Below are 11,998 nucleotides of genomic sequence, written 5' to 3' on the forward strand. Positions count from 1 at the left end.
ATGCAGGGCGTAGAGAAGCTGGAATTAAGTGTCTGAGCCACATGGGAGAAGCAGCTCTCCGGCTCCTGCTGGTGTTTTTACAGAAGGTGTTGACAAGCTCTCATTTAGCACTGTTGCTGATCCTTGCCACAAAGGATGAAATGAGCAAAAGAGAAGTGGCTTGTGCCAGTCACCTAAGCCAATAAATTGTTGCCTTAAAGAGCTGACTACAGGCCGGCCGCGGTGGGCTCATGCCTGTAATCCCAGCACTTTGGGAGGCCAAAGTGGGCAGATCACCTGAGGTCAGGAGTTCGAGATCAGCCTGACCAACATGGAGAAACCCTGTCTCTACTAAAAATACAAAATAAGCCGGGCATGGTGGCGCATGCCTGTAATCCCAGCTTGATATGATCTCAACAGCACAATAACAAAAGCACAAGTACAGAAATGAAATTACATGAAACTAAAAAGCTTCTGCACAGCAAAGGAAACAATAGGGTACAACCTACAGAATGGAGATACAACCTACAGAATGGAGAAAAAATATTTATAAACTATAGATCTGATAAGGAGTTAATATCCAAAATACATAAGGAACTCAACTCAATAGCAGGAAAACGACTCATTTAAAAATGGGCAAAGAACCTGAAAAGACAGTTCTCAAAAGACATGCAAATGGCCAGCAGATATGTGAAAAAATTATCAACATCAGCAGTCACTAGGGAAATGCAAATTAAAACAACGAGATATCACCTAACACCTGTTAGAACGGCTATTATCAATAAGACAAAAGATAACAAGTGTTGGCAACGATGTGGAGAAAAAGGAATTCTTGCATATTCTTGGTAGGAATGTAAATTAGTACAGCCATTATGGAAGACAGTATGGAAGTTCTGCAAAAAGTTAAAAATAGAACTACATATGATCCAGCAATCCTACTACTGGGCTTATATCCAAAGGATATGAAATCAGTATGTCAAAGAGATATCTGCACTACCAGGTTCATTGCAGCATTATTCACAATAGCCAGGATATAGCATCAACCTAAGCATCTATCAATGGTTGAATGGATAAAGAAAATGTGGTACATATACGCAAACAGCTGATCTCATAGAAGTAGAGAGTAGAATGGTGGTTACCAGGAGCTAGGGTGGTTGGAGAGACATTGGTCAAAGGATACAAAATTTCAGTTAAATAGGGGGAATTAGTGCAAGAGACCTATTGCACAACATAGTAACTCTAGTTACAAGATTACAATTAATTTTGAAAAATGATAAGAGAATGGATGTAAAGTGTTCTTACCACAAAAATGGTCACTATGTGAGGTAATGCATATGTCAGTTAGCTAGATTTAGTCATTCTATAATGTATACATGCTTCAACACAGTATGTTGTACATGGTAAATACATACAATTTTATCTGTCAATTGAAAAAAAAATCAATTGTAAAAGCAGGTGCTTGGAAAACATTTAGCTGGAAAGGTCTGATATGAGGTCTAACCCTTATACACTTAAAAACTGAACAACTGGCCGGGTGAAGTGGCTCACGCCTGTAATCCCAGCACTTGGAGAGGCTGAGGCGGGTGGATCATTTGAGGTCAGTAGTTCACGACCAGCCTGGCCAACATGGTGAAACACCATCTCTACTAAAAATACAAAAAATTAGCCAGGCGCCATGGCGGGAGCCTATAATCCCATCTACTTGGGAGGCTGAGGCAGAAGAATTGCTTGAACCTGGGAGGCGAAGGTTGCAGTGAGCCGAGATGACAACACTATACTCCAGCCTGGGTGACAGAGTGAAACTCCATCTCAGAAAACAAAACAAAACAAAAAAAACCCTCAACAACTGTGTACTTTTGGTATTCAAACTCATAAAAGCCTCATTTACTAGTCTACTGCTGGTAAGGATCAGGAAGGGAATATTAAGATTACCTTCATGATAATCACTTGTGGGTTGACACAGGAGACAGTAACATAGAAATTTTATTACAACATTTCATATTTAAGCCAGATTCCCTGCCAGGATATTTTCTGCTTGAATTAATGAGGCAGGATTTCGTCATATCTTAATGAGTTTCATAAAAAAAAGAGTTCAAGCATTAGTGCAAACTGCCTTCTGACATTAAAATAAAGCAAACATGGGATTTTCACAAAGTTAAAAGCCTCCTGTGATGCACATTTTGGATTGTAGGAGACATTAAGCCCAAAAATGTTTAACATAAAGCATGGTTAATTAAATGAAACCATTGAAAAATGTGAATACATGAAGAAGAAAGAATAAAATAATTTTGATGTTACCATTTCAACTACTATTTTTGATACAATTATTCTTGGCAAAATCATTCTTGAAGGTGGAAATGAGCAGGCTGATAGTATAGCAAGTAAGAGAAAGTCAATACTGGTGGCCTCCACTTGCTGATCCTCTGAGACTGCATCTTATAGTTCATAAAATCTGCTGAAGGTCACAATTGAGGTACAATGACTTGTGTACTTGTACTGTAGCAAGGAGGGCTTCCCCAGGCCACAGCATCTGGGATCAAGGAACACATTTTGACTAAATAAACTACACAGAAGCCTGTTTTAGAATTTTATGCAAATATTAACCTCATTTTAAAACATGAGGAAAAAAATTACCCACATTTAGGGCTAATTTAGCTGTCAGGAATAGACCGTACAGTTGAAAAAAACATACGGTCTCATTTAAAAAGTTTCAGCAGAGACACAAAGGTACTAAAGGTGATATTCATCCTTCTTCATCACTGCTGCTCCAGGCATCTTCAAAGGCTGGATTTAATTGTGATTTTGTTGTAGTCTAAAAAAAGAAAAAAAAAAAGAAAAAGGAAGGTTCTGTTTTTTCTACTTCATAATTTTAGGCTCATAATAAAGTTACGAAATATATCAGATAAATAGCAATTACATTATTTTGGAAGAAAATGTAAAACTGTTAATTTCAGAACAAAAATAATATAAGAAACAACCCATATACAATATAAGATAATGTAACTTCATTTTAAACAGACAATACTAGACTTTACCCAAACATCGTTTTCTTTAATCACCTCACAAATACATACAAACATACATACATACATACATATACTATGATGCTGCTATTTCTCAAGGTATTTCTCAACAACTCTTTGGAATTATCTGGTGAAAGTGGCACTCTGATATCCATGGGCTAAGACTGGACTCCAGGTGTACAGTCTGATCTGACAGCCCAAAATATCAATGTTGGCAACTCTTTAATTGTTTAGATGAAAATAACTTTTATAAATAAACAAATACCCAAATATGGAGAATAAGGTATTCAAGATGAAAAATACTTTTTAGTCCAAAAATAATGTGTTTTTTTTTTTTTTTTTTTTTTTTTTGAGGCAGAGTCTCTCTCTGTCGCCCAGGCTGGAGTGCAGTGGCCGGATCTCAGCTCACTGCAAGCTCCGCCTCCCGGGTTAACACCATTCTCCTGCCTCAGCCTCCCGAGTAGCTGGGACTACAGGCGTCCGCCACCTCGCCCGGATAGTTTTTTGTATTTTGTAGTAGAGACAGGGTTTCACCGTGTTAGCCAGGATGGTCTCGATCTCCTAACCTCGTGATCAGCCCATCTCGGCCTCCCAAAGTGCTGGGATTACAGGCTTGAGCCACCGCGCCCGGCCAATGTGGGTTATTAAGTAGTGATATTTATGTACTTATTTGTAAGTAGTGATATTTATTTACTTATTTTTATAGGTTGGTAGGGCAGTTCAGTAAAACATGCAAAACAGGTCAGAAATGGTAACATGTTTATAATCAGCACATAGGTTTCCCTCAGGGATTTGTCTGAAGGATAACATCTATCTAGATGATGTTTATTTAAAACAACAAAAAGGTGATTAGCAACTAGAGAAATTTTAATCATCTGTGGTATTTCAAATCAGTTCATTTTGGGGAAAACTTCTGAATAGCTACTTCTGATTCTCTTGCAAATAACTAAAAGGGCTTATTTGGTCTCATTTTTAAAGTAACTGCGTATTATGAGCCAGGTTTGCTTCTTTTTGTGCAACTTTTACAACTGCTACAATTTTATTCAGATTCCAATTCCAATGCTGTATTAGCATCGAGACTACTGTTAAATTATTTTAGATGTACTGCCTTTTATAACTTACAGAAATATTTTTTAAGGATAACCCCTACTGCATGTCTGAGAATGTTTATTTTTCTTTTGATGAATATAACTGTGAATCTTACAATTCGAACAATGAAAACAGTAGAAAAAGTTAAGTGTTCCCAGTAAATTTCCCAAGTATCAGCTAGAATAGTTGGAAAACAATATACTAATTTAGGCGTTCTTTACTGTTAAACAGATTACATTATTAAACCTAACGTCGACTATACTCCAAATGTCCAGATACAAAATTATTATTATTATTATTATTATTATTATTTGAGATGGAGTCTCATTCTGTCGCCCAGGCTGGAGTACAGTGGCATGATCTCGGCTCACTGCAACCTCTCCCTCCTGGGTTCAAGCGAGTCTTCTGCCTCAGTCTCCTGAGTAGCGGGGACTACAGGTGCGTGCCACCACACCCGGTGAATTTTTGTATTTTTAGTAGAGATGGGGTTTCACCATATTGGCCAGGCTGGTCTCGAACTCCAGACCTCGTGATCCACCAGCCTTGGCCTCCCAAAGTGTTGGGATTACAGGTGTGAGCCACTGCTCCCGGCCATGAAACTATTATTAAACCTCAGCTAACTACTCACCGATTTCTAGCCACAGTCCACTTATTTGCAACAGTTGTATACTGAAGTCTCTTCATTTATTCTTTCATCCAAACATTTACTGAATTTCCTGTCTTTCTGGGTTTTCAATTTAACTATTAAATTATGTTATTTAGTGAGAGTTTATTAAAAGACATCTTGTCATTAGGGGTTAGCTGACTACTCTTCCCTACTCTGTCTCTAGAAGCCTCTAACTTTGCCTTTGATAGCTAACAAAAATAGCCCTGGGAAAACACACACACACACACACACACACACACGTCCCTAGGTGGATAAGCCACACAAGGGCCATGCTTCCTAATCCTACTATGGAAACCTAGTGTGTAACCTATTAAAAATTTTAATTTCAGTTGAAAACTCAACAGAAAAGCAAAATTACACTTCATTATATGTTATTTTTGTATGGTAAGCAAAGAAACAAATGAAAATCATAATCAGTTGCATATAAATTATTTCACTTTTCAGTGACACAATGATATATGAATGCATTACAGTATTTTAGAAATATATTTTATTGCCAAAACAATCACAAATAAAATATTATACTGGTAGTATGATAAAGCTGCAGTAAAAATGTGGTAGATGGATATGGTACACATTACCATTTGAGACCCACTGATCAAGTGTCACTACTATTATTTCAGTTTTCTCTACATCTCCTCCTAGTAGACATCCAGTCTGTGCTTGAACATATTCATCTATATCTCACCAGGTTGTCAGTTCTACTGACAGATAGTGTCAATGTTATAGAAATAATGAAGCATGAGTTTAGAGGGGACCTAGTTATGAGTTTAGAGAAGAAATAGAACCAAACTTAACATCTACAAGGATATTTCTTGATAACTTTCAAATTTCTGACTGGTAATTAGTGGCAAGTCTCAGGGTTGTTTGTTAGCAAGTACATCGACACAAGTGGTATGTAAAACAGTTATATATTGTATGAATGTCAAAACAAAGTAAGATTCTTAGTGAGAGGTCACGTGTAAACTGGAATAAACCCGCCCTATAGATCTCAGGCAGGAAAAAGTAATTAGGAGTTATAGATAGGCTTGTCTTGACCAGACCAGCTTTTAGAAAGTAGGGTCAAAAGGAAGCCACATTCCTCAAAATATAATAAAAGAGTCTGCCAATTAAATAAAAGGATTTATAGTTAAAGACCACAAATCCTGTCCCTATCATCCAGTGTTCTTCCTTTCTTTAGACAGAATTAAATTCATCTTCTACTTTGGATATCAGGAGAAACACCCCTAAGGGATTATCTTGGTTGATGGGGAGGTAACTCTCATCTGAAGAATGCATTTGAAAGGAAACCTAAGAATAAGTTTGATTAGACAATTCTGATGTTTGGAAATATCATGAGCTTGTCCCAGATCATAAGTATAATAAATGGCAGAACTGGGATTCAAACCCAGTTTCCTGAAGCTAACGACTAAGTATGTGTATGTATACGTGTGTGTGTTCTTTTGTTTTGTAGTGTGGTACACTGCCTCCTTGGGAAATAAATATCAAATAAATATACTTATTTTATAGTTGGGATAAAAGCACTTTTAAACATAGCTTAAATTATAAACATACATGTAAGGAATAGGGTCTTCTGGACAGACTATTCTACTGGGATCTGCATTATGATCACATTCATATATTCACAGGAATGTTTCAAGCTAAAATTTTACGGGAATAACCTTCGCACATACCATTTTATATTAGTATGAGAATGACTGCTATCTTTAAATATATGAACATGACATTTTAAAAGGTAAGGTTTTATAGCACTAAAACAAATACAAAGGTCAACTTGATTTTTGTATATCTCTATGTGATTTTCTAACTTGTTTTGCTTAATTTCTCATATATACAAGTTTGTTTACACAAAGAGTTCAAACTATCACTATAATGACATAACAAGGAAATAAACCATCAGTCACATATTATCTTTTTTTTCTTTGAGTCAAGGTCTCACTCTCACCCAGGCTTTGAATATAGTGGTGCAATTGTGGCTCACTGCAGCCTTGAACTCTTGGGCTCAAGTGATCCTCCGACCTCACCCTCTTAAGTAGCTGGAACTTATAGGTGAAAGCCACCAAACCTGGCTAATTTTGTTTATTTTTTGTAGAGATGGGGTCTTTCTATGTTGCCTAGGCTGGTCTTGAACTCCTGACTCAAGTGATTCTTCCACTTCAGTCTCTCAAAGTGCTGGGATTACAGATGTGAGCCACCACACCTGGCCACATATTATCTTTATGAATTAAACAATTTAGTATTCTTCTAACATCCTTTTCTATACATAAGTCACTATAGATTTATTTTTCATTCATTTTTAATGTTTTCATTTGGTAAATAAAATGTTAACTTCCTAACATGGCTTACAGTGTTATAACTTGGTTTTAATGTATACAGCAATTCCCAAAGAGCAAGACACAATAATTACATAATGAAATGTAAAATAAATGGCTAAATCTAATTATTTGACCATACTAAGCTTTATACAGAAGAATATTCTGACATCAAAAGCAGCTGTATGCTAAAGTTAATCAAGCCACAATAAACCAAATTAGACATGTGATAAAATCTGGAAGTATGCATATGGCATTGGCTGGCTACTTAAAGATTTATCAAAGCGTATTTTTTTTCTCTTTCTTTGGATTAAGGACAAAAGAAAATAATTCACAGGTTTGTACTGTAGTAAACCCTAGCAGTTGAAAATTTAGGTATGAAATACATATTGTCAATAGCTCTGAGATGCTATCAACTACCTCTATACAAATTATATTTTCATGTGGTTTTTGACATAGTCCTAGTTTTATGAAGGAACTAAACACAGTATATGAAAAATGTTTTTTGAACGTCAAAAGTGCTTTACCAGTAAGTTTTCCTCCACCTCCATTTAAGATGCTTTTACTATGACTTGGTTAAGATTACCTTAAGGTATTTCTAACTACATTATCTATATTTCCAAATTAAAGAAATATACATATATATATATATATATATATATACACATATATATAAACTTTGTTTTTAGACATTGCATTTGGATTTTTTATATTGTAGAAATTAAGATAAATGAGGATGGTTAAGAGTGCTTAGGAGAATAAACCTTGTGGGACAGAAACCACCTTTAAACAGCCTGTATCTTCCACCTGCTTGATGCAAAAGCTAAAAAAAAAATACAGAAGCTATTACTTTAGGTCAGGGACAATGGTCTTGTTCATCTTTGTTTACCTACTGTGTTTTTAAGATCTGTATTTACACTGTCATGTTTATACTGATTTATTTTCTATGAAAGGCACTGTCAGACTGCTGGTAGGGGTGTAAACTGGTAAAATTTGACATGAGAATAAAGTCTTAAAAATGTCGGCTGGGAGTGGTGGCTCATGCCTGTAATCCCAGCACTTTGGGAGGCCAAGGCAGGTGGAACACTTGAGGCCAGGAGTTGAAGACCAGCCTGACCAACATGGTGAAACCCCATCTCTACTAAAAATACAAAAATTAGCCAGGTGCAGTGGTGGGCACCTGTAATCCCAGCTACTTGGGAGGCTGAGGCAGGAGAATTGCTTGAACCCAGGAGGCTGAAGTTGCAGTGAGCTGAGATTGCGCCATTGCACTCCAGCCTGGGTGACAGAGTGAGACTCCATCTCAAAAAAATAAAAAAATAAAAAAATAAAGAAAAGAAAAGAAAAGAAAAAAAGTCATATATAATAATTTAAGAGATAATTCCATTTCTAGGAATCTATCTAAAGACATAGTCAGAAATATTAACAATTTTTTAACAGATATTTACCTTGATATTTATAATAATCAACAGAAATTCCTCCAACGAGGTAAATATTTAAATTGTGTTTTATCAATGACAGAATAATATATCATTAGAAATGTTTACACATAGTTATTAATTACATGAAAAAAGGTTTATTGTACAATGTTGATGAGAAAAGTAAGATACCAAGTTGAATGTCCAACCATGATATGAACTATGTTAAAAAACATACTCATAGGAAAAAACAGTTATGAAACAAATCAAAATGTTAAAATTGATTAATTTGATTTGAGGAATTTTATGTTCTTTTTATATTTCTCTGAATTTTCAAAATGTATTAAAACAGTCAAATTATTTTTACAGAAAATGCCAAGAAATGCTTTTTTGTTGTTGTTGTTTTGAGATGGGGTCTCACCACATTGTCCAGGCTGGTCTTGATTTCCAGGCTCAAGTGATCATCTTGCCTCAGTCTCCCAAGTACCTGAGACTATAGGTGCATGCCACTGGCAAGAAATGCTTTAAAGTCTCTCTCATATAAAGGAACAAAACATTATTTCTTATGATTTAGAAGTCACTATACAATTTGTGAAAATAATGTTTACCTCATCATCATCAGGAACTGGTTCGTATAAGGATGGAACCCAAGCCAGAATGTTGCAGTCTCTGCTACCACTGTAAAGTTCCTACAACACAGAAGGCAAAGATGATATTGTGGATCAAGAGCTGATACCAAACTGAAATGAATTATACCATTTTTGAAATAATTAGGTCACAGTAATTAGATTAATGCTATTTCTACTCCCTAAAGAAACTAGGCCGATGCTCTTTTTCCTTTGTTTCTTTGTTAGTAAAGCTTTGTTTTGTATTTAAAAATAGTATTAGGATTTGTCAAGCTTACTAATGGTGTGAAAATTTTACAAATACACCCCAAATCCTAGCAGTTTTATCAATTATAGTATCCATATATTTTTAATGTCAGAGAAAGAAAGAGTTTGTCTTTCTGTGTCCAAATAACTGAGCTTCAATAAAGACTTCAGTGAAGAAACCATATGAGCTTCTAAAACAGGCCAAGTTCTCAAAAAGTTTTATTTAACTTACAGCTGCCTAACTGGCTGCAATTCAACAGAAGAGCTTGAAGATGTATATTCCATGCCTGTTGAGAAGTTTACTTCATAAGGAAGCTTGGGGTGATGCACAGCCTATGTCAATGTCTATGGATATACTGTTTGCTTATGGCTGAACAATGCTCACGCCCCTCCCCCCCAAAAATCAAAGAAATATGTTATATTGGCTTTTTTCCTCTGCTGTTTTATACAATTTGTTTTTATTATTGTACATCTCAAAAACAATATGAGGCATGGTATAACTGTGTTTTTTATTTAAGGATGTGGGAAAAGGGAAAATAAGATTATATATTTATAGAAAATGTAGATTTAAAAAATTGTTAGATATACATTATCAAATTTCCTAAATACAAAATTTTGTTGACTGTATTACAAAATCTAGACTATATGGCTACACAAACTAGCTGATGCAAAAATATATATGTTCAGTGCCCTTGAGTAATTTTATTTCCCTGAGAAGGCCAGGTAATGCCCAAGATAACTTGGTCAGATAAGGTTATAGGGCAATTCACAATAAGTATTAACACACCCAGTGAAGACATAAAGGATATTCTGTACATGTTCAAGAAAGAGATATTGAAAGCAGCAACATTTAAATTAGAGTGACTAATAAAGAACACTGAGATAGAAAGATTTACATTAAGCCTTGAAGTGTCTGTGATAGATGGAGGAGTTCATTTGGGCAATAAGATTTTCTTAAAAAATAAGCGCAAAATGTAAGTTACAACTGCAGTCCAAAAGACTTCTTTTTCCCCTGAGTCATATGAGAGTAAGTTGCCAACATTAGGCCTTATTACTCTTGAATAATTCAGTGTAATTTTCCTGTGAACAAGGGTACTTTCCTTTGTAGTTACGAAGTAACCAACAAAATCAGAAAATTCATATTACTACCACCATCTAAAGACCCCATTCATGTTTCATCATTTGTTCCAATACTGTCCTTTATAGCAAAAGGGGCCAGTTAAAAATCACATCCTGCACTTAGTTGTCAAGTCTCTTCAGTTTTCAAGCTGGAACAGTTCTTCAGTCTCTGGCTTTTCTGACCTTGACAATTTTGAAGATATACACCAGTTACTTTGTAGAATGTCCTTCACATTTGGATTGTCTTATGTTTCCTCATGATTAAATTTGAGTGATCCAGTTTGGCCAGGAATATCACAGAAGTGATGTCCCATAACTGGGATGCTAACTTAGATTATTTGATGAAGGTGATATGTGCCAGGCTTCTTCAGGTTAAAATTAATCTTTTTTTTTTTTTTTTTTTTTAAATTTATTTATTATTATTATACTGTAAGTTGTAGGGTACATGTGCATAACGTGCAGGTTTGTTACATATGTATACTTGTGCCTTGTTGGTGTGCTGCACCCATCAACTCGTCATTTACATCAGGTATAACTCCCAATGCAATCCCTCCCCCCTCCCCCCTCCCCATGATAGGCCCCGGTGTGTGATGTTCCCCTTCCCGAGTCCAAGTGATCTCATTGTTCAGTTCCCACCTATGAGTGAGAACATGCGGTGTTTGGTTTTCTGTTCTTGTGATAGTTTGCTAAGAATGATGGATTCCAGCTGCATCCATGTCCCTACAAAGGACACAAACTCATCCTTTTTTATGGCTGCATAGTATTCCATGGTGTATATGTGCCACATTTTCTTAATCCAATCTGTCACTGATGGACATTTGGGTTGCTTCCAAGTCTTCGCTATTGTGAATAGTGCTGCAATAAACATACGTGTGCATGTGTCTTTAGAGCAGCATAATTTATAATCCTTTGGGTATATCCCCAGTAATGGGATGGCTGGGTCATATGGTACATCTAGTTCTAGATCCTTGAGGAATCGCCATACTGTTTTCCATAATGGTTGAACTAGTTTACAATCCCACCAACAGTGTAAAAGTGTTCCTATTTCTCCACATCCTCTCCAGCACCTGTTGTTTCCTGACTTTTTAATGATTGCCATTCTAACTGGTGTGAGATGGTATCTCATTGTGGTTTTGATTTGCATTTCTCTGATGGCCAGTGATGATGAGCATTTTTTCATGTGTTTGTTGGCTGTATGAATGTCTTCTTTTGAGAAATGTCTATTCATATCCTTTGCCCACTTTTTGATGGGGTTGTTTGTTTTTTTCTTGTAAATTTGTTTGAGTTCTTTGTAGGTTCTGGATATTAGCCCTTTGTCAGATGAGTAGATTGCAAAAATTTTCTCCCATTCTGTAGGTTGCCTGTTCACTCTGATGGTAGTTTCTTTTGCTGTGCAGAAGCTCTTTAGTTTAATTAGATCCCATTTGTCAATTTTGGCTTTTGCTGCCGTTGCTTTTGGTGTTTTAGACATGAAGTCTTTGCCCATGCCTATGTCCTGAATGGTACTACCTAGGTTTTC

At 35.9% G+C, this 11,998-nt stretch overlaps 1 protein-coding gene across 6 annotated transcripts in view; it reads right to left on the bottom strand.

The window, feature by feature from the left end:
* Positions 1-1,944: 1,944 nt before the first annotated feature.
* The window catches only part of ERCC8 (ERCC excision repair 8, CSA ubiquitin ligase complex subunit), an 85,628-nt gene continuing 75,574 nt past the window's right edge, over positions 1,945-11,998 (bottom strand). For all 6 annotated transcript variants that reach the window (XM_031666184.1, XM_031666180.1, XM_031666185.1 and 3 more), the window contains 2 exons: positions 9,097-9,177; positions 1,945-2,791 (listed from right to left, as the gene is read on the bottom strand). In XM_031666184.1, coding sequence (XP_031522044.1) covers positions 2,723-2,791; positions 9,097-9,177 — 150 coding nt within the window. In that variant the 3' untranslated portion in view covers positions 1,945-2,722. The remainder of the gene's footprint in view (positions 2,792-9,096; positions 9,178-11,998) is intronic.

This window comes from Papio anubis, chromosome 5 (assembly GCF_008728515.1).
Source record: "Papio anubis isolate 15944 chromosome 5, Panubis1.0, whole genome shotgun sequence".
Taxonomy (NCBI): domain Eukaryota; kingdom Metazoa; phylum Chordata; class Mammalia; order Primates; family Cercopithecidae; genus Papio; species Papio anubis.